The sequence below is a fragment of the Taeniopygia guttata genome, chromosome 28, assembly GCF_048771995.1.
Source record: "Taeniopygia guttata chromosome 28, bTaeGut7.mat, whole genome shotgun sequence".
In the NCBI taxonomy this organism is placed as follows: Eukaryota; Metazoa; Chordata; class Aves; order Passeriformes; family Estrildidae; genus Taeniopygia; species Taeniopygia guttata.
In genome coordinates, this window is record NC_133053.1 from 5,613,702 (window position 1) to 5,637,385 (window position 23,684).

The following is a 23,684-nucleotide window of genomic DNA, read 5'->3' on the forward strand; positions in this document are numbered from 1 at the left end:
CAGCTAGTGTAAATAGAAAGTAGCAATACCTATGTGTCTGCAGAAAAAAATCTTGTCTTCTCTAAGTGGTTGTGCCCATATCCGCTGTGTAATGCGTATGGACGCATCCATGTTTTGCATTGGATCAGCTGTGCATGTCTGAAGTGGATCTCCCAGCTGTTGCTGCTTAGCAAGCTTCTGTTTGTGCTTGGAGTTATCCTACAGACAGCGAATTTGATTCCTTTGGTAGCAAACAATAAGAAAAAGCATGTTCAGTAAGTGCCTTGAGCAAGTTCTGGCCATTACTGAGTATTTAGTCTGTGACCAGGAAGTGTCAAGAAAGTGCCCACTTCTGCTCTCCCTGGCTTTTGGCAGCAATGTAAGTAGCAGGTCCTTGATCATGCCTGTTCTGCACTACAGGTTGGCTGTGAATGAGTTTCCTATTTACTGATGTAGACGCGGCCACTATCAGAAAGATATTAGTATTACAGCTCCTTAGGAATTTGAGGGGGAAAAAAACCAATCCAAAACTATATAGGTAATGAAAGCTATTGTTGCATAACTATATGGAAACTTCATTTCACTTGAAGGAAGAGTAGTAAATTTAAGAAAGGAACAAGCTGTTTTGAGCTTATGAGTGTTTGAACTTTGGATAGGTTTATAATCTGATGTTATGCCCTTTTAATATGGGTGAGCTGAAATGGAACTAATTGCTATGAGTGAGTTCTGTTGCAGTATTTTATTGGATCAGGAGTTCATCTTGACCTTTTTTAGTGAAGAAAACTGAATTTTTCAGGCTTACCATAACCTTCTAGAGTTAATGTTACAATATTTGGGTTTTTTTTAATTAGGTTGTTTAAGGTCAGTTAGCTTTTCGAATCATAGCAGAATTAGAGTTGTAGTGTTGTACATCTTACTATAATAACCAAACAAGCCAGGTTAATTTAAAAAGCCAAAAGGTTGTTAAATGACACAACACAACTATTACTGTACCAATATGTTTGATTGCATGGATAAAAAAAAAAAAAATTACTACTATCTGGAAAGTACTGTATTGGAAGGAGAAAAGAAGACTTGTAATGTGTAGTTGAATGAAATGTCAGTGCATAAATAGGGTTACTGGTGTTCTTACATATTGGCTTTTATTTCTTTTATTTCTAGATCAATTTCATCTATGCTTTCCTGGATAAGGTAGACAGTGTATTTTAAAGTGTCTTTTTAGGCTAGGAAATAGTCTTCCCTATTTGGGACTAATTCTCTTTTGAGGCTGAGTAAGGAGGGATGGAAAAGGAATAGAAGCTTTGTCTGTTTTTTAATTGTGTCTTCTACTGGAAGCAGTTAGAGAAGATTAGATGAAGCTGAATTTTCCAACTTTAAAACTTTATACTTCTTGAAAAACCTTTGCAATTGCAGGTCTCCCTAGCCAGAAACCGAAGGAACAGCAGCGAAGTGTGCTCCGTCCAGCAGTACTACAGGCACCGCAGCCAAAAGCTTTCTCACAGATGGGTAAATAATGCTTTTGCATTCTAAATACAGTGGAGAGAGAACAAAAATACTGAATTTTTTTACTGTGGTGGTTTGCTTTCACTCAACGCTTACCTTGGTTTTTCTAGTTTTCTCCTTACAGAAAAGCAACATCTTAAACAGTAAGTGTATCTGTATTACATGAAGGATAACATAGTGGAACCTTCAGATCTTGTGTAGGGTGACTGTCTGATGTTGCCAGGCCTCTAACTTCGGTGTAGTCGATACTTGAGTTTTGAAATAAAAAGACTTCTAAGAGTGTGGATAAGCAGTCAATCTCATATGACAGCATTGACCATGATTTAATAAGCTATTACTGGTAATTGATCAACAGCAAAGTACCTAAATCAGTGAGAGGTGCCTCTGGGCTTAGGGACCATTTTGCAGTTGGGGCTTTGAAGTACAGTTTTAATTCTGAACACAGAATTTTAATATTTAAGATTGGTCATTCATATAATGCTTATTGTATTATGGAATGATGGAATTTGATGTAGGTGATGTAAACAGACATGATTAAAGTGTGGAAATTAATGCAAAGTCTGTTTAAAGTCCCTGTCTCTTAAACCCCATGTTTCCCCAGCCCGATGCTATTTGTTATGTGGAAGTTTAGTTAAACAGAAACAGGAGTAACTTCAGTTAATGCAGAATCTGGCATAGAACCAAACAATTCTAGCTTGATTTCTTGACGTGCCTCCTGACACAGATTGGACTCTACAGAGGACTTAGTATTGGGGTAAAATTTTCAGTGAGAGTTCAGTATGAGAGCAGGTAGATCAGTCTGAAGACAAGCCCTGCTGGGTGTGAACAGTATTAGATTGGAGAAGGATGGTTGCTTGAAGTTGTACATATTGAAGTCCTTACAACATTTGTATAGATTAATTTGCTGACTTGGTTTTCTGCATTTGGAATTTTGATTCTGCTAAGAATTGCTGAATTGTGGTCCTCATGTCTCTTGCAAAATACTATGGGAAATTTTTAGCTTACATTGCAATGTTTAATGGACTTAAGCAAGAAAACTGCATGCAATTTACATAAGAAAACTTTTAGGACAGTCTAAATATCTAGAGGGTTCATGTATTTTTTTTTTCTGTGTTGCAGTTCTCAGCAGTGGCACCAATGGTGTAAATATCCCTCCAGATTCTGCAGCCACATCACAATCACTAAGTGATGCAACATTGAAAAGTTCAGACTCTGAAGACAAGGTGAGTTGGAGAAGGAAACTTAAGGTGACAAATGTAAATATTTTAGGAAATAAGGCTGGAAAGACAGACAGGGATGGCTTCTGCTATGCTAAAAGAAGCTGTTTGAATGCAGAGGCTTTGTTTTGGAAAGGCACTGAATTGGTCAAGGCTTTATAGATTAAGATCAGAGGGGAAGCCAACAAGAGTGAGATCAAAATGAACCTTCACCAGACTTGGACTGATGAAGTAGAGAAAGTAACTAACGCCCTTAAGAACTAAAAGCTTCACAATTACAGGCCTTGGTTCTAAAGGAGGACTTTAGTACTTGGACACCTGATAAAATGGCAACATGTCCTGGTAGAAATCCTCCTGAGTACTCCTGAAGATCTTAGAAATAAGTTGCTGAGCATATTTGCATATGCTGGCTAAGTTGACATGGAAGGTATTTAGCTGTACCTGGTATTCACAGCAAAGAACTGGCTAGAAATGCAAAGAGAGTAGCTGTCATTGAGACATCAATGAGATTGAGATCCTCAGGGAGCTAATAAATAGCAGAATAAAGATCCAGACTTCAGGACAGAAGACTTCAGGTTGTTCATTGAGCTGGTTGGTAGGATTCTGAAGGACAGCAGAGCTCATGAGAGCTCATTACCTTCACGGACAGCCACCTCAGAGAATGAATAATTTATCCCAAAGCGCATGAAACTGCGCAAATTTGGCAGGAGGCCAGTGTGTTTGGCCTTGGGAGCTCCTTAAATCCAGAAAGAGAATGTGCATATATCTTGTGAAAGCAGTCAAGACACCTGAGAAGTATGCAGAAGGATTGCCTGGATGTGTTGGCGAACTGGGAAAGACTAAATTTGGCTGGAGTTGGAAATTACAGGGAATGAAAAGCTGCAAGCAAAGCTTCCAGTAGTATTGGCAGCACAGGTAAAATGAAGGAAAATTGTAGACCACCTGCAAAATGCTGAAGGGAACCTAGTGGTGAAAAAAAAGAAAAAATCTGTACTCAATGCCTTTGTCTTGTTTTCCACTGAAGAGGTCTGCTGTCAGATCTACCAAGTCCTTTATGTAGGGGAAGTTTGAGGAAGAGAATTATTACAATAAATTTGCTTAAGGACTGTTTTAGACAGTTTGATGTACACAGGTCCATAGGACCAGGCAGGATGTATCCATGTATCCATAGGTGCGGAGGGAGAGTCATGGTTTAACCCCAGCTGACAGATAAGTACCATGGAGCCACTTGTTCACTCCCTCCACTCAGTTGGGATAGGGAGAAGAATCAGGAAAAAAGTAAAGCTAGTGGATTGAGATAAGAACAGTGTTGAAACAGAGTACAGTATAATAATAATAATTGTAGTGAAAAGGGGAGAGAGACAGATAAAACACAAAGAAAAGAAGTGATGCCCAGTATAGGTGCTCAGCACCCACTGATCTGTGCCCAGCCCACCTCCCAGAAGCCATCAGCCCCTCACCAGCAGTTCCCCCAGTTTACACACCGGGCAGGATGTTTTATGGTGTGGAATTTCCCTCTGGTCAGTTCAGGTCAGCTGTCCTAGCTGTGTTTCCCCCCACAGCTTCTTGTGCAACTCCTTGCTGGCAGAGCATGAGATACTGAAAAATCCTTGACTTGGGGTGAGCATGACTGAGCCACAGCCAAAATATCAGTGCATGATCAAGATTATTCTCATCCTGGATCCAAAATACAGTGTTGTGCCGGTGTTGTACTGGCAAGAAAATGATCTCAGGGCAGGGAGCTGGGGGCTGCTTGTGTGAGACCCCTGCCTGTCCTCAGAGAATTGTGGTACTGTGGTGGGTCCCAGTTACTGGGAAAGAAGAAAGCATGTCACATGTCTACGAATGGCAAAAAAGAGGTTCCAGGAAAACAGAAATGGCTCAGCTCCTTCTTCTCCCTTTGTGGTGAAGGAGTCCTAGGATATGAAGCACCTTAAAAGGGGTTGAGAACAGCCAGTATAGATAAAACAGAGACCGACCCGATGGGTTTTTTATCCTCTGAGGTTATTTGCTTTGCAGAGAGCCCTACTTGTTGATTTTGACTTTAGGCAAGATCTTTGTATGGTCTGAAGTATCATTGTCATAGCCAAAATGGAGAGAGGTGTACTGGTTGGGTGGAATTTAAAGTGGGTGATAAATTGACAGAAGCAGTGAGCTTTGCAGGTAGCAGCCAGTGATTGGAAGTCTGCCAAGTGTCAGTCACTAGAGGCATTCCTTAGGACTGTTCAACATATACACAAAGGAAATACTTGATCCAATATTTTTCTGTGACTCTCATCTTCACTTTCAGCTTTAGCCTCATTGGCTGTTAGCATGAGGCTTAACAATTCCACATATTGTTGGTCATTAACCTCCAAAGTAATCTCTCCATTTTTTAATATTATTTTTTCTTCTAATTGTTCCAATAAATCTCTCCCCAAAAGTTCTGATGGAGCATTGGGCATATATAAAAACTTGTGAATTCCCCATTGTTTCCCAAGTTTATATTTCAATGGCCTACAAAAATAAGCTCTTTCAGGTTGGCCAGTTGCCCCTTTTATCATGATATAATCATCTGTTACTGGTATTAAAGCTTTATTTAATACCAAATATGTTGCCCTTGTGTCTATCAGAATTTCCATTTCCTTTTGCTTGTTCCCTAGTTTCATTATAACCAGAGGGTCCCTTAGGGTAAGGTCTTCTGGTCCACATCAGTCTTCCTTTACACGGGCAACCACCACCCTCCCTTTTTGATTTCTTTGTTCATTGCTGTTTCTTTGTTCCAGGCACTAGTTTTTCCAGGGTCCAACTCTCTTGCAGAATGCACATTGATCTCTCCTTAGCTGAGGTGGTCCCTGCCTTAGTGGCCCTTGTCCACATTTCCCTTTTTCTTCTTCCCTTACTACTGCTAATAATTTTTTCATCCCTACTTTGCACTTTTCTTCCCAGTTACTTAATACTCTCCATGCCTCTTCTAGCAAAGTCTCTAAATCCCATGCTGTCGGAACTGTATCTTCTGAAATTTGTGTCTAATTTGTGTCCCCTGTAGATTGTCCTAAGAATAAACCCATTAGATGTTGTATCCCTTCCTCAGATTCGGGATCTAAGGTTGTATAACGACACATTGCATCCCACAAATGTTCTAGAAATTCAGAAGGTGTTTGGAGGGACTTTGCTTAATTGTATATAGGGCTGACCAGTTTATTGGTTTAGGAATTGCCCTTTCTAACCCCCTTACTATGAAGTCTTGATAATCCTCTAATCTTCCCATATCACTAACATCATTAGCATTCCCATGTGGATCCTGAAGAGGAAAGACATCTCTCGTATCACTCTGTGTTATTCTACAAGCATCTTCTGCTAAACCCCCAGCTATCTTTAAAACCAGTTGTTTTTCTGTTTCCATTAGGGCATCCAACAACAGTTGGAGATCTGATTAATTAGGTTGACGCTGTTTCATCATAAACTTTAATTTCTTTGCAACACCTATTGGTTCACTCTGATAATGTTTAACAGTCTTTTCCCAAACCTCTAAAACTGCTGTAGAAAAAGGGATTTTAACTAACATTGTCTTCCCTTCAGGACTTACTGCCTCCCTCGGAGGTGCTTGTATCATTTTCTTAGTTTGTTTCCAAGTCCTGGATGCTGTAGGGGCCTCTGGAGGGGCTCCTCTTGTTCACTGTCGCTGCTGGGTAGTTTGAAAGATTTAGGAGTATTCGATGTGGGAGATAGAATAAAAGCTGGAGTTGAACGTGAGATAGAAGCTGGAGTTGATTCAGCTGAGCTTAAAACCGGAGCTGGAGTTAAAATAGAAATAGCTTTGTTCAAAGCTGGAGCTGGGGTTGAAATAGTAGTGGAGTGGGGGATGGAATATGAGCTGGAGTTTGGACAGAGGTGTTAGAGGGTGGAGCAAGAGCTGGAGTTGAAATTGAGGGTGAAGTCTTGGGAGGTGGAATAAGAGCTGGAGTTGAGGTTGTTCCCAAATTTGCTGCCCCTCTCTGCTTCCCTTGCTTTCTAAGCGGTGGTTCAAACAGATCCCCCAACTCTTGCTCCAGTGAGTCAGCTGGGTGTACCTTGTCTGGGTGTGTGCAGCATTGGTTTATAGAGCATGCACTACAGCACCATTTCAGCCTCCCCTGCTAGCCTCATTAGCTTTTTCCAGGGCCAATACAAAGAGGTCAGAGGAGGCCCTGAGTCCACAATCCCTCTGCTACTCAGGGTGGTTCTGGAGGGAGAAAAGCATATCGGCATACATCACCTCTTCCCATTTCTGTTCCTGTCTCAAAAATAACATAAGCTGTAACAAAGTTTCATAATGTAGAGTTCCAGTTGGAAGCCACCTGACCCCCTTTTCAAACATCTAAAGTGGCCACCACTGTGTGGAAAGTTTCACAAGGGTCCTTTTATTTTGTATCCCCCCATACCCTACTATTGCCTTCCGGTGTGCCAAAATACACCCTAAAGAACTACTTTTGGGGATCTCTTTACTCTGGTTGCTTCTCACTGATCCCCTTCAGAAGCTAGGGACTTCTTATAAAATAGGGAATGCCGGACAGGACAAATGTAGATCAAGCCAATATGGTTAATGCTGCGTTCTCCGTTTATTGTTTATAATATGTCAGTTTATATACACTTAAATATAGTTTACAAATTTTGAGCACACTATCATGGGCCAGCAAACATTGTTCGTCTTCATCTTAAGGTGGCTTGAGTTTCACACTGCAGACCTATACCAATTCACATTCAGACGGCTCATTAATACTGTGTTTACCTTAACAGAATTTCTAACTGCGTCACAAACTAATCTCTTACTGTGTCAAAGGCTTCAAAGGCCTTGCTGGGGCCCATATCTGAGACCTAGGCTGGGGGTAGCTCAACCTTCACTCTAAATACAAATCATGTCCTCTCTCTCTCAGAAATCTTGCTACACCCTTCTCCTTAACAAGATCAGCACTCCAATCCCTATTGCCTCCTCCTTTGCTTCTTGTTTCACTTCCACCTAAAACTGGCTCCACAGATTTGTACAGTCCTTTCCCAGTCTTCTTCTCGCATAGCCCACCACTCAGGTACTAAATGTGATTTTCTGCACACCAGCTTTAAAATCCTTGATTCTAGATCAGCTTGATCAGGGAGCTGTTGACATGGACACACTCTCCGTACCAGTTAGCAGAAGAACAGTAATAACATCCTACGCAAATCTTACACATGTGCAGAAACACCCATGCACAATGCCAACCTCAAGATGTACCAAAAGCTGCAGGAAAATTCCCACAAATGCAAGCTATTCCATTCATCCCTTCTCGACTCTCTAAATTCTCCACAGCTGGTTGCTCCCAATCCAAAGCCACTAGTCCCCCAGCAGACATCTGATATAAACCTTTTAAATACACTCTCTCATTTCCCATCTATCCACCAGTTTACAAAATTTACAAACTCTCACGAGTTGAGCCCAAACAACTGAATCAAAGGAGTTCCTCCTATCGGTCTGGCCAGATAGGATTCTCAGACCAAAACTAATACCCCTATTGTAATTACAAACACAATCCCCATACCTAAATCCACAAATAAACTCTTACCAAAGCCTTTAAACAAACCAGTTTTACTACTTCACACTCAACGTGTGCTACACTTACAACTTTTGACACAAGATGACAGTATTGCCACAAAAATACACCACAACTCCAAACACCATTACAACATGACAATCCTATTATTCCTGTGGGAAACACTTTGTGCAGTCTAACAATACACAAACACACTGCACTACAGCACTCAACTTCTATGTTTTAAATTCCACAAACATAAACACCTGAACAGCAAAGTGCTGCCCCTATAATTTCTCAGAGTCTGAACCTTTTTAACGTAAACACTGGGTATTACAGTAAATTCCATCCCCCGTAACCAAAACACACACATGTACACACACACAGAGTCACAACAGGGAGGGGATTTATTAAGGATCATGCACCCCACTCACTTTGTTTTTCCCCAGCTGTTTCAGTCGCCCAAAAACGGAACCATGGGTCCAAACTCTCACTTGCATCATGCTAACAGCACGTCTCAACAAACACTCTCACAAAGTCTGACAGTCAGGATTCATTTACAATTGAGACCAGGATTTGTCCTTGTGACTGCTAGCCCAAATTGCTACCAGACTGAGCCCTCCATGGTGAAAGAAATGGCAAAATCCCCTTCTGTCAGCAGCAAAAGCCCAAGCTCCGTATGGCAGTTTAACAACTCTTTCTGCTGACAACCAGATTTCAACTGCAACTTCAGCTTGCAAACACATTACAGGGGCACAAGTTGCACATGGGATGTCTCCCATGACTTACCAACAGCCTTTCTTGACCACGCGTACACCTTAAAGGTCACTACTTAAAACAGTTTCAATTTATAAACATACAATTTTGTCTGGAATTTTAGTAGTCAGGGCTCCTTGTCTGCTGCTGGATGAACAGTCCAGGCAGTGGACCCCACTCTTCCAGGAATATCCTGGGGGTGCCCCGAGGGAGTCCATGACCTGGGCTGGTCTCACATCTGAGCAGAGTCTCCTCCTGGCTGGCTCGCCAAGTAAATCGTTAAAATCAAATATTGCAGACAAAGACTCTTAACTAATTAAATTTAGAAAGTAGTATGTTTATTACAGCATGGGGTGGGGGTCGTCCTTGACATGTGTGACCATACCACACAAGGATTTTTGCATTCTGTTTATTTCCCAAAATAATACATATGCGTAACCCCAGCACCTCCCATCTCCACTCTGTATTAAAATGAGGTTATTAGTCCTTCACATGTGCGCAGTTCTTCTCTTGAATTGGGTTGGTGCTCTCTAATTGGGTCAGTGGTCCCCAGGATGAAGTCAGGAAGGTCTTTGTCAACGCTCTGTGACCTTCTGGCACCATTCTAGGCCCCCTGCTCCATGATGGATTGACATGGAGTCCAGGTGCTGGGCATTGTTCTACTGGTTTCAATATGTTCCTACAATGGTTCACTTGCTCCACTTCCTTCTACAAATGAGCTCATAACAATTAACTTCAGCATCTAATCATCATTAACCTATCATTAGTGTATCTAACTTCAGTATGAATTGGTTCTAATCCTCAGCTAAAATCTTAACCCTTTAAAATCATGATTCAGAACCAGACTACCAAAATGTAAAACTTCCACATGGATCTTTTGAAACCTGATACGAGATCTTGGGCAGCCTAATACAAGTTTGAAGTTGGTGCTGCTTTGAACACAGTTTGGACCAAGTGATTGTTAGAAATTCCTTTGAACCTTTACTGTTCTGTGATTTGCTAAGAAAAACACTTAACAACAGAGACATTATTTAAATGCAAAACATGCCTTGTAAATGTGAAAGTGTTATTGGCTTGGCATTGTAAATGAATGTGTGACTCACCTTATCATAAGGTATTTTTATTTAAAGAAACTCAGCTTCTTTGGCTACATTTTTCCATTTCTTCAGGCAGCAGAATGTCAGAAAAAGGAGTCCAACAATACTTCAGATGATGACAGCTCTGAGAAGGCTGATCTAAATGCACAGCAAGCATTTGTTTTTGGGCAAAATTTACGAGATAGAGTTAAGGTAAACACATTTGTTCTCTTGACTAAGAGTTTATGAATATATGTAAAAGTAAAAGCTATGAACACAGCAGAGTTGTTTGCTTAATAAAACTAGTCTTCTGGACATTTAATAAAAGAATTCTGTTAAGTAACGTAAGAACCTTTTTTTTTTTTAAAAATACATCTACTGCAATCGTGAGTAACGACTAAAGCTCAGTAGAATGTAGTGTCTTCTCTTACTTTTTGAGTTAGAATGAAGTTGAAATGTGGTCCTTAGGTGCTCCAATGCAACCAAGACTTCACAGAAATGATGGAAAAATAGGCTGAGCCTGGGCTTAAACTTGTGCATAGAATAACTGAGTTGGATTTTTAGTACCTCCTGTTGAAGACAGGTTTGCTCAGGTTTCGTAGTATGATAAAAGAAGGTGTAATATTGGGACATATCTTGTTTTATTGTAGAAAGCATTTGTGGATGAAACTTTGTCTTTAGGAAGAACGAGTTGAAAATTTTGTAATTAAAATTATTGATATATACTTGTTCTTTTTCTAGCTAGGAGATGAAAGCAATGAAACTGCTGATGTGCAGAATGCTGGCCTTCTGACATCAGATATACCCTCTGCGACAAATTATTTTCTACAGTACATCAGTTCCAGGTGAGACTACAGGGAAACCAATAGACCAGTTCTCCTTACTCTTTATTTTCTTTATTGAAAATTCTTTATGATTCAGCTCTATTTATTAGATGCAGGGCTTAGACTAGGTTAGTGGGGACCCAGACTTCTGAAGAGTGAGACGACACTCTTCAGATGTGGGGGAATCCTCAGTCATCTCATCAACGGAGATGCATTTAATACTATTTATTTGACCACATCCTTACCAAAGCCTCTTCAGAAAACCAAAAAGCATGACATGAGAAGTCTTCTCATGAATGATCAGAAACAGTGATGGACTAAATTTGAGCTGCCAGTAGAATCTTGTGGAGATCTGCACTGTATTTGTGTTATTCAGTATGTTTCATATATGATACAGATAAAAGGAAGAACAGTTGAAATTTTTTCATGATAGTAAGCTTTTCAGAATGGCCTGTATGAATAAGTAGGAGCCTAACTGTGGGAGGTTACTTCTGATGAATAGCAATAACATCAATATTATCAGATGAAATGTGATGTATAGGTAAAGTGAAGCAGCCAGGAGGAAACTGCTAATCCTGTTTTATCTAGTGATGAGCTCTGAGCTGACAGCTTTCATTTGAGGCTAAGGTAGTGATACATGAAATCTGTATCTCTGTGATGATGCTAGCTTAGTAGTGGTCAAAAAAAATGAAGTAGTGTAAAGAATAAGGAAACAGAAGATACAGAGCTGGGAATTTATGGAAAAATGTGAGAGGAAATTCCACGAAGAGTGATGAAGCAGAGCAACATCTCTGCTCCTGGCATAAGATGAAATTCAGATTGAGGCAATAAAATAATTGTAGGAAAAGCACCAATACATGCTTTATTTGTCCTTATATTCAGCATTTTTAAGATACTGTTGTTCACCATGAAGGAGGCAGTAGGCAGTTTTGCAGTCAATGAACTTTTGATGCTGAACTTTTCAGATGTTACGCTGGAGAGGTAGAGAACACCTTTGCCCTCTTGATGCCAGATCAGTGGCTTTCCAATAGACACAGTCAGACTTGTTCAATCATATTTGGCAGACAATAACTGCTAGTATGTGACCTTTAAATACTGGAATATTTTTTCATATTTTTCAACTCATATCACATCTACTGTCATTTCATTTGAGTCCTTACTTTGGAAAGATTTATTCATGGTGAGTCAATTGCAAGAAACCTAGGTTTGGACCTGTCCTAAAAACAATAGTGTTTCTAAAGGGAGCTGGCTCTAGTTTTCAGCTGAGTTGGCAAATTATTGTGGTAATCAGCTTGTAAAAGGAAACTCCTTCCTTTGTGTAACACTGTCAGTTCTTTAGACACTGTAATGTGTTAGGTAGCATGGCAGATATTGGTAGGCCACATTGATATTGGTAGGCCCACAGATATTGGTAGGTCCCTGTCAGCATTTGGAGCTCAGAACTGTGGTATTTAATACCCTTAGGAGGTAAAGCTATCTTCCACTGAGGATCTCCTTTGTTCTAGGAATCTCCTTAATCAGAAGTAGCAACTCTACATGTACAAGTTAAAGATTTGTTTGGTTACACTTGAATCATGTAGATGTGAGTCCCTGTTTTCCAAACTTGGTGAAATGCATGTAGGCTTGATTCAGAATAGTCTGTATGTTCATTTTGTGAGCAAGCTGGTGTCTTAGAAAGGTATGCCTGATGGCAAGGGACAGGAACAATGACTTATTAAGTCTTTTGAGTCTGTAAAAGAATAAAACTTGTCCTTCCTAAATAGAATTAAAAATCTGTTAATAAAAATACTAATGGGAGGAAGATGTTTATTCTATAGGGAAGAAGTAAAGGCTGAGATTTGATTGTGAAACTTCTTGGAGAGTCTGTATTGCAGCTAGTCTGATAAAAGGCTTTACTGCTACCTTTGCTTCAGTTACAATCTTGCAAGTGTTTTTGTTTCTCTTCTTTCCATTTCTGAGAAAATTGACCTAAAGATGTATAGTAGCTTAAGTCTGTGCTTGCAGACTACTGTTTAGAAAAAAGTATGTTATATGATTAGACAATAAGCCCTCACTTAGCATTCAGCATAGTTTTGTATGTTAATAGCTATCTGAAGAGGAAGATTTTTACAGAGACAAAATCATTTGTTGTCATTCTGAGAGAATTCTTGTTCTGTAAAACTAGAATGTGCTTTTGTGTTAAGTTGGATTAATTTTTATGTAGGTTTGTGTCAACCAGCTTACTTTATTAAAGCCAGTGACAATCACTCACTTTCTGAGAAATTTTATTAGTAGAAAATAAAAGAGGTATTACTTTCTGCCTTGTAAAACCTGGCTTATTTATTGTTTTTTTTTTCAGTGTAGAGAACTCTACAAACAGTGCAGATGCGTCTAGCAACAAGTTTGTTTTTGGACAGAACATGAGTGAGCGAGTCCTAGTGAGTATCCACTATGTATATGTTGTAATTTTGCCAGCAGTTTGTTACAGATTCTCACTCAGGAATTTTGAGAGCCTTTAATTATACTTCTCACTTGAGTATGGGTTTTTTTTGAGTGGTTTCCCTTGAAGATAACTTATTTTGAGTGCAGCACAGGAAGTTCATTATGAGCTATTGTCTGCCCAGCAATACTTTCCAGGATTTCCCTTTCAAGCACTCAGTGTAAGGAGATTCAGTGCTCTCTCTGTAGTGCATGTGGTTCTTGTACCCAAGCATTTTGTGGCACAGCTTGTTGCTTTAAATGGCTATTGGAGTATAAGTATTAAACAGTATTTTATGTTTGTCCTCAAAATTGAGAGCAGTTCAGTAATGTGACTCCCCCCAGGATGGGATTTCAAGCCCAGCAGTAAAGCAGCTGCCTCAGGACTGAGGTATGATTCTGGAAATGCTGTTTATGATGTACCAACCTAAGGAATAACTTCTAGTACCTCACTGTTTCCTGCTGTTGTTTTTATTCCTGTGCTGGAGCAAAATGGAAATGTTTAATGCTGAGTGTTCAGACCTGTCTAACTACCAAGCAGGAGTTCAGTCAGTTATGCCATGAGTAGCTGAAGCTGAAATTGACTTGCTGTGTTGAACAAAGCAAGTCAAAAAGCTTCAAAATAAGGATTGAAATTTGGTATCAGTTCAAGGGAAAATATTTTGAACTGTTTTTTAGGTCATGCTCCATTCAGTTCCTTGGCTGACAGTAGGATAGTTTTAACTGTGAAAGCATGTTGTCTGAGATTCTTTTTTTGTCATATGGTTTATAAATATTGAAGCTTCCCTCAGTACTTGGTCACTAGTCTTGTTTAGCAGAATTAGTGTATGCTTTCTCTCTTCTGTTTACCTCATCTTATTTCTGTGATAGAGTCCACCAAAATCAAATGAAGGTAGTACAGAGAGTAATAAGGAGAATGCTGCTACAGAGTCTGGGTCTGAATCATCTTCTCAGGAGGCCACGCCAGAAAAAGGTGAAAAACAAAATAAAAATATTATATATAATGGTAGTTAATCCCTTTTAAAATTACTGTATTTTTCAATATCCTGTTACTTTTCAAAAACATAAGATTTTTATGTTGCCTTTACTGTGTCCTGTAACCAAAGATACAGGCTGAGTGTGGAAGTTGCTGGATATAAACATGTGCAGGCTGCCCTTTCTTTTTCATTAACAGTCTGTGGTTGTGAGTGTATCTTCAATGGAATAAAATTAGAGGGAATTAACAGAATTGGTAACAGGACTTGGTAAGAAACGTAGGAGAAATGTGGCAAACTTTTTTTTTAATAATTCTATTTTATTTCAAGTGACTGAACTTCTGGGTCAAATGTGTATTATTGCATTGAGTGGGTGCCCCACATGTTGCTTGAATTCAGAACTGTTTGCTGGATTCTATGACTTCAGATTGTCACGATATTATGGAAATTCTGGGAACCGTGGGTTTTCTTCAATAAACTGCCTGCACGCCCAAATGGAAGTGGAAAATTAAATGCACTGTCCATGTGTAGGCACAGTTGTATGGCTGGCAAGAGTATCAGTATTGCTGGAGCATCTACAGATAAGCAGGTGTCCATGCAAAGGTTTTGAACTATTGCATGTAGGGACAAAACTTCTTGAGAATTTATGTATTTTGTTCCTTATGCTTGTAAAACAACTATTAAAAGACAATCTTTAACTTCTGCTTTAAATTTCAATCCTTTTTTACGTGTTCTATTAAAGTCTGTTTTCTATACATTTCAAAAGGTCTCAAAATTCTATTAGACTTTTGTATGTCTTACAAAATTTTATGCTAATAATTCTCAGACTCTCAAAATGTTGTTCAGCTAATAATATTTCAGAATCACTGGCAGAGTCTGCAGCAGCCTATACTAAAGCAACAGCAAGGAAGTGTTTATTAGCGAAGGTAGAAGTGATTACTGGGGAGGAAGCTGAAAGTAACGTGTTACAGGTAAGAAACGGGTAGAGGAGCTTTGAGTTTGTGGGGATTCATATGGATGTCTGTCACAGTAACAAGTCCATAGATAAGCTGGATTTAAATCTATACAGGGGACCCTCAGCCAACCCTATTCAAGCTTAGATGCAAGCACACCACTGGCCAGAGATCTGGGCAGAGAGAGATCCCAACCAATCAGCTGTTTAAACCAGGAAGTTTCAAACCCCCTATATAATCAGGCCTCCATAACTCCATAATAAACAGTTGCTGTTGTTGCCTGGATCTCTGAGAGTTTTATGTTGTCCCTGTCTCTGACCAACGGCCCCATGTAATTGATCTCTAGTGAATGCATACCATCTGATTCCCTACAATTCAGCCTTCCTCTACATCTCTAATGTATTTTCTTGTGTTAAAGTGCAAACTCTAGATATTTATATCAGATCCTTATTTATTAGCTTGTTATCCATTGTTTTTTAATTTCCTCTTTCTGAATAAATTTTAGCATATAAGCCATCCAGGTGTATCTTAAGCATACTTTCCTGAATCCATCACATAGGAGCTTCTATTTTCTGTGAGACAATTATTTGAAAAAAAATTAAATTAATTAAATATTTTTAAGGTCTTTAATTGTTGTACTACTGAAGATTTTTTAAAACTTGGAATGGACTATTTATGCCAGGAGTCTAGTTTCTTGCAAAACAGAAACTATATCACAAACACTCAGGAATTTGGTTTGAGATACTTAATTGAATTAGTGATGTTGTAGAAGGATATTTGGTCATGACTTGGACTGCTGATTTTAATCATTATATATTTAACGTTGTAGTTATTCATTAACTTAAATATACTTTTTAACTCCAGTATATCCTTAAGAAAAACTTGCAGGGTTTTCATATAAAATGAAGTGGTATATGTATTTTTTCCCATCTCTCTTTATCCTCTAATTATAGTTTGATTTTTTCTGTGAGATATTTTGTTTCTCAGCATTTGAACTGTGTTATTTTCAAGGATAACTTTTTTATTCTTACAGACATGATGCTCTATTTTTCTGACACCAAACAGTTGCACTATCAGTATCTAATGCCTATCAGTTACACTTGTGTTACCTTACAAAATTATACTCTATAATGTTTGTCTTCTTGGACTTCTATTTACCACACATAAATGGTCTTTAAGTGGTTCTTCTGTTTCTATGTACATCTCTGTTTCTATGTAATTCAGAAATGTCTGGATGCTTCAGATAATTGAACAAGAAACTGAAGAGATAAGAATCCTGTTTCACTTAGGAAAACCACAACTTTTGGTGGTTGTGTTTTTAAATTACAACATATTCATGCAAGTCAGTCCTCTATGAAGTATACAACTTTATTAAGTTGTATAGTACAACTTCACAGAGGACTGACTTGCATAAATATGTTGCAATTTAACATACATCTTGTCTAACTTTAATTATTTTTTTTCTTGTGAAATCTAATGCATTAAAATTCCAAGTGGGACTTGTACAGACAGAACTATGTTAATGTTGCAGAAACATACAGAGCTAGATGTTCTGGTGTGAAGAAGATGAGAAATGGAGGGAATTAAAATGGAAGTATCTTTTGCATTTAGTGCATGCTCATCTGTGGGGAACTTGAGGGGTGATGGTTTGAGGTATAAAGCCTCAGCAATAACAGTGAAGTTGGATTAAAGAGGGTGATACAGAGTAGAGATGTTTGGCATGGAAGAAAAAGGGAGCTTGTAGGTCAAGATCCTTCAGTATTCCTACTGTTGGAAAAAATAAATACACTTATTTGAATTTTATAACCTCTGAACCCTCAGTTAATAACCTCAGTTATTAATGACTTTGTATGGTCCAGGCTTTGATAATGAATTGATAATGAGCTAGCATGTTTGTTCATCCTTTGCTTCCTTACAGGAAGAATTTTGCTTTGCTTTCATTATATTTGCTGGGTCTTCCCAGCAACAAATAACATTCAGTGGTGCAATGTGTACCTAAGGCTTTTTAAAGAATTGACTGATATAAGGTAGTCTCTTATGACATTAGGTTTCCTCTGTGAAAATTTGTATCTTATCTGAAAATTACTTCTTGTTTTGATCTTGAACCCTCTTATTCTTTAAGAATATGTAGCTTCCTTTAATAAAACTTGAGGAATACAGACAGCATATTCTGAGAAATTTATTGCAAAAGAGAGGATGATTGTTTTGGTTTCCACAGCTATGAACAATTAAAAATTCCAGTATGAAATCTGAATATTTTTTTTAATCAACTGTAGGTGACTAAGAAATATATGATTACTTCAATCAACCACTATGCCATAGAGATATTTTCTGTTACAGATTCAGTGCAAGCTGTTTGTATTTGATAAAAGCTCTCAGTCTTGGGTGGAAAGAGGTCGAGGGCTCCTGAGACTCAATGATATGGCCTCAACAGATGATGGAACATTACAGTCTCGACTGGGTAAGAGGAACCAGGGGAAATGTGGTACTGGATGACAGCCATGCTATTTTCATAAGGTTCTTCCTTGACACACAGCAACATTCACTTCAGTTTGTATTAGCTCCAGCAATTTAGTAGCAGTTTGGACCTTTTCTTTTGCTTCGGTTAGTGAATAGTCTCCAGAGAGGGTATCTTCATACCCTTCTATTGTGGCAGGTGTTCCAGTTACTTTTTCCCCCAATAAAAGCAAGTCATGTTTAGTAACTAGAATATTTGCCTAGAAATTTATTGTAACATCGTTCGGATCTGGCTGCTTTGGATGGGTTGCTTGTGATAAGGGAAGTCTGAATAGTGTACGATTGTTCAGGCTGGCAGGAATGTGCATTAGCCTGAGATTATCTGCTCAGATAACATTGCTGAACTTTAATGTATTAACATATAAGGCTTCAGACTAAATAGCTTTAGATATGACTCATATAAGTCTTTAATAACCTTGTTGCAGTTTAAGCCCAGCCAGCAGCCAAGCCCCTTCAGCTGCTTGCTCACTCTCCCTCCAGCAGGATCAGGGAGAGAATTAGAAGTGTATAAAAGTTAGAAAACTCCTGGGTTGAGATAAAGGCAGTTCAATAAAGAAAGCAAAAGCAGTGCATGCAAATTGCAAACAAAGCAAAACAAATTAATTCAGTGCTTACTGTGGGCAAGCAAGTGTTCATCCATCTCCAGGACAGCAGGATCCCATCATGTGTAATGGGGACTTGGGAGGACAAACGCCATCACTCCAAATATCCTCCCTTCCTCCTCTCCCCCCTGCTTTATATCCTGAGCATGGTGTTTTGTGTTCTGGAATATCCCTTTAGTCAGTTTGGGTCACCTGTCCCAGCTGTGTCTGCCCCTAACCTCCCACATACTTGTCACAGTACAGCTGGTATGTAGCTGGACAGCTTAATATGGCCATAAACAGAGATCCAATTCGGCTTGCCTTGTTCGTTGGAGAAAATAAGTAAAGTCCCTAGGTGAGCAATGATAGGATAGATTTGAACTCAAAGAACCTCAGCCAATTGCATTCAATCCTGAATGCAGACATATCACTGGTCAAGGAGCTAGGTAGTGCAGAGACCCTGACCAATCAGTTGTCCAAGCACAGGAACCCCGTATAAAAGGGGACGCTGAACAATAAACCGAGCTATTTGTCACATGATCATCAGTAATTTCTGTTGTACCTGTCTCCAACCTATGACCATAACGTATTACATACTCCCATTGTCCTCATCAGTGTATGTAGTATGAAAAGCAGAAAATGCCTTGGCTTTGTGCAAGCACTGCTCAACAATAACAAAAACATCTCTATATTATCAACTGTCCGTTCAGCACAAACCCAAAATACAGCTCCATAGCATTGACTGGAAGAAAGTTAACTCTACCTCAGCCAAAACCAGCACAAGTCTACATTCTTCTTATTTACAGTTGTGACAAAAGCCTAAGAGGGCTTATTTGTAAAAAAACTGAAACCTTTGTACAATAAAAAGTGTCTTGACTGTTTTGAGCTTCCTGATGTGTCTTTTTCCACCTAATTGATCTTGTAACTTGGCTTTAGTGATGAGGACTCAGGGGAGTCTCAGGTTAATCTTAAATACGAAGCTCTGGGCTCAGATGCAGATCGATAAAGCCAGTGAGAAGAGTATCCGTATCACCGCCATGGATACAGAGGACCAAGGAGTTAAAGTTTTTCTTATATCAGTGAGTACTATTGATGTCTTGACCATCCTACTAAAGTTGGTGCTTACTTAAACTGTAGCTGAGGTAGCATTCCATTTTTCTTTGCACCCTACACTGTCTTAACATCACCCCTGCCCCAAAGACAAGGCACTTGGCAGATTTCCTTGTCTAAAAAGTCTTGCTAGTTGTGAACAAAAGGCCACATCAAAGGCTACCCTATGAAGCTGCATTGTTCAAAGCATTGCCCATAGAGTCATGGGATCTGTTCCACACATACTGAGACTCTTAACTATAGTGTTTCATGCCAATTGTTTTCTGATTTAAAAAAAAAATGGCATAATTTAATAGATTTTATGCAGTAGTTTAACCAAAATTTGATCTAGTGGAAGTTTCAGCACAGGAAAACCGTCATTGTCTGCAGTGCAGGAGGATGAATAGGTGCCCACTGAAAAGGAAACACTAAAACTGTCAAGAACATCATATTAGTACTTATGGTTTACACATTTTAACTTTGATTTTCCTTTGATGCAGAGTATTAAAGCAGAAACAGGATAGTGAAAGTGATTTCTGTGGTTACTAAATGGGGAACGGCAATCGCAGTCAGAATTACTAAAACACTGATCTGATCATACAGTCAGTAAGGGAGAAAGGTCATTCCCTAATGCCTGCTAAAGCACTAACAGATTTGGAGAGGTCTGAGAGGATTCTTTTGATTTGCACTGGTTTTACATAAGATGTGGCAAAAGAATTAGTGTTCCTAGGGATCAGAAATTGAGAGCATCAGCAAATGGCCAGCTTTCCCTGTGACATTAGGTTTGTAGGGCTGGGATCTGGAGTCTCAGAATTGAACTTAATGATACCAAATACGCATTGATGAAGAAAAAAAATTAAATTATTGGATAACTTTTTCTCCATATTTTTCTAGTTTTGAAAGTTTTGAGTTAATCTGGCATAAGGTTATTAGCTCTTGATTTTAGTATTGATAGAAAAGTAATTGGAAATTTAAAAAGTAAACCCAAAAAGTAATTTGGAATTACTTTTTCATTTCAGTTTATTGAAGGAGAGTTTTGCTGATACACAGTTGACAGATTGAAGTGTCAGATGGGGTGGATGTAAACTATTTTTTATGAAAGAATTTGACAGGTTTTCAAAAATGCTTCCCTATGAAACAGAGACTGTTCAAAAAAAACTTTGAATAATTGCCTGTTTGTTCATTGAGTTTTCTCATTATATCTCATACTGAAATTTTATGCCAGTGCCTCATGAAACAGTTGGATTGATTATGATTAACTAATGTGTGAAGTTAAATTATTGACAGGCCAGCAAAAATATGCAAGATTTTAATTAAAGGTCTTTTTAATATAATCTTTTGGGAGGTGTCAGGAAATCTTTGTGATTTATATGTGAAGAAGGCAATATGAGATCAGCAAATACTGGGTATGTTAGCCAGAGAAAGTTGGAACTAAGCAGACGAATATACTCTTACCACCAGAATTCTCTATATCTAATGTCCTGCTGTGTACCACAGCCCATTTTGACCAGTATGAAAAACACTTTATGAGAAAACTAAAAAGTATATTGTGAAATTTTGCATGACTGGTGTGTATTATGTTATCTGCGTTTTAATTGTGTTATAATTCCATGCACCTTTTTCTTATTTCTGAATATTAAAAAATGCAGGCAAGCTCTAAAGATACGGGGCAGTTGTATGCTGCATTGCACCATCGGATCTTGGCCTTGCGCAGTAGAGTGGAACAAGAGCAAGAAGTCAAGAATGTAGCACCTGAGCCAGAGGTAACGCAGTCAAATGAGGAAGACAGTGATGATGATGATGATGTCATTGCACCTTCAGGATCAGTTGGAAGTGGTAAGAAAGACAATGGTGTTTCCTGTTTTCCATGCATTTTTTCTGTGTCATTTCTTAAAGCAAGTCTGTGCTCATTGTGTATGTCTATGGAGTAGGACTATTGCATGGCTTTCCTTTTTGAATGCAACTACTCCTTGCTTCTCCAAACTGGTAAAAGGCCCCTGTGCTGCCTCTGAGATGCCAGAGTTTAGCAGAGGTTTTCTGTGCTTTTTATCACTTACAGGATTTCTAAGGGTGGTTCTGAGTTTCATTTTGGCCTTCATCATGGCCACGAGTTGCATATAAAACCTGAGATGACTCAGGATCAGTAGACAGCATCCAGATTGACCTTTCCAGTAGAGAGCTGTTTGGAAAACAGAAGGCTTACAAAGGGGCAGAGTGTAATGTTTTTTATTGTGCATGAGGAGACCATAATTTAAGAAAAATACTAGTCTTCAGTTTGAGGAAGGCTTCCTTTTGTACTCTGAACTTGGATGTCATCTGTGCTTTGCTTTCTTGTGGCTGGGAACATCCAGCCTTTGATAGTCCTCCATCTTGATTCACAGAAGGGGAAAACAAGAGGAATAAATATGAACAAAAGCAGTGGGAAGATTGAAGCGCTTTGAAATTGAGCTTTTAGTTTTGGGATGCTGCTGGGATTCCTGAACTAGATTAGTCAAGAGCTTAAAATTCTACAGTAGACAAATCTTAGTCTGGAGAAGGCCATATGCAATGTGGGGGAGGAAGAATTCTATGAATTCTCTCATTGAACACCTGAATCTGAGACTTATGTAGGTTACTTGAGATGAGTCTCTTACTGCAAGGCAAGAAAGAAAAGATATTTCTTATGACCAAGAACTACTTTTATTGTTTCAGGTCCTAATGATGAAGGTGATGGGCAGAACATTGGCAGCACATAGCAGATGTGAGCTGATCTGCTTGCAAGGCTGCTATGAACACCATCTTGCAGGCATCTCTGGATACCCCAGGCCAGCGATTATTTCAGGCAGTTTTGAAAGCTCCAGGACCTAAGAACTGTGCATCTCTGTTCTATTCATTTGGGTTTTTGGTCTGGATCAGTAGATTCCACACAAAAATAGCAGACTTGGAAACTACCTGAATGTGGTTTGGGACGTTGAAAGCTCATCATATTGATGAGCAAAAACAAAAACAAAAAAATCCAACCCCAAAACAACAAAAACACAAAATGCAACCACACCCAACCATTTCCCCTCTTCCTTGTAATTAAAATGGCACATTACAGCTTGTTACAGCTTTTCATTGGGACCTTTTGTCTGTTTCTTCAGTAGTTCATGTCTTGCAGGTCTCCAAGATAGAACTTTTCGATGTGGTTCCAAATTGAATTCTGCTTTTATAACCCCTACTCCCCTTTACGCAGGGAAACTCGGTCCTCACCAGCTCCTATGCTCACTGGCTGCCCTTTTGGGTTCCTTTTTTTTTTGGATTGTAGATGGGGCAGGTTATGTTTTTACCTTTTAATCCCAACATGGGTTGTGGATGTGGACACCATTGTTTGCTGTCTAGTGGATTTGTAAACAGAAAGAAACAAAACATTGTGGTTCACCAGAAAAGCTTTTTTAATGCGATAAGAGACTTTAAAGTCTGCAGGACGTTTTGCTAACTCCGTTTTTCTTCCCACTTCATTATTATTTTTTGGGGATTTATATTGTGGTGAGACTTTTTTATTTTAGTTTTTCAATAAGATGCTCTTGTGTGTTGAAAAAGTGAAACTATTGTTTTGTACTGTTCTTTTCTGTTACTATTTAAGGGAGAGCTAAGCCACTATATATAATAGATGTTGCATACAATTTTTCTTAGAAAATTTTGTTTCTGTGGCTACAGTAAAGTGCAGGAGGCATACAGGCTAGACCTTCAGAAAAGTTAATGACAAAACAGCTGTTAGCCCTTGGAAGAATAAAATAGGCTCATGTAATGAGCGCTGCCACCCATTAAAATAAATCTACATAATAAAGCAGCTCTCATTTAATGGCTTGATTCAACAAGCCATTTAAGCACTTGCGTGACTTAACTGTATGTGAATAATCTTACTGAAGTCAATGCAACTCTTCATGCTTAAAGTTGAGGACATTTTTTTAAATCTTGATGAATTAATGGCCTTAAATAGAAAATTTAACTTCTAAACCCTTCCTGTCCTTGTTCCATTTTCTGAAGTCTTGCAGCATGAAGAAAAAGGTAATACTGCCAGCCTTGAGTAGTTTGGGCTGAAGGTTATTGTATTCTGTTCCACCACAAATAAAAGCAAAAATGTGGTTTTTTGTGTGTAATTCTGAAGTACTCCTACTGTAACCATATTGTTTTGTTTTTTTTTTTGCTTTGGATGTTTTTTAATCATTTGAGCCTTTTGTGTGAAAGTTGAGTTTTATTTTCTTACTGGAACAT

General features: G+C 38.8%; 1 protein-coding gene across 2 annotated transcripts in view; it reads left to right on the forward strand.

Moving 5' to 3' along the window:
* The window catches only part of RANBP3 (RAN binding protein 3), a 56,561-nt gene extending 32,992 nt beyond the window's left edge, over window positions 1-23,569 (forward strand). For both annotated transcript variants that reach the window (XM_002188933.7, XM_004174358.6), the window contains 11 exons: window positions 1,393-1,485; window positions 2,602-2,705; window positions 10,147-10,266; window positions 10,795-10,898; window positions 13,216-13,294; window positions 14,205-14,307; window positions 15,155-15,279; window positions 17,602-17,722; window positions 19,296-19,438; window positions 21,098-21,284; window positions 22,140-23,569. In XM_002188933.7, the coding sequence (XP_002188969.5) occupies window positions 1,393-1,485; window positions 2,602-2,705; window positions 10,147-10,266; window positions 10,795-10,898; window positions 13,216-13,294; window positions 14,205-14,307; window positions 15,155-15,279; window positions 17,602-17,722; window positions 19,296-19,438; window positions 21,098-21,284; window positions 22,140-22,183 (1,223 nt within the window). In that variant the 3' untranslated portion in view covers window positions 22,184-23,569. The remainder of the gene's footprint in view (window positions 1-1,392; window positions 1,486-2,601; window positions 2,706-10,146; window positions 10,267-10,794; window positions 10,899-13,215; window positions 13,295-14,204; window positions 14,308-15,154; window positions 15,280-17,601; window positions 17,723-19,295; window positions 19,439-21,097; window positions 21,285-22,139) is intronic.
* The last annotated feature ends 115 nt before the right edge of the window (window positions 23,570-23,684 follow it).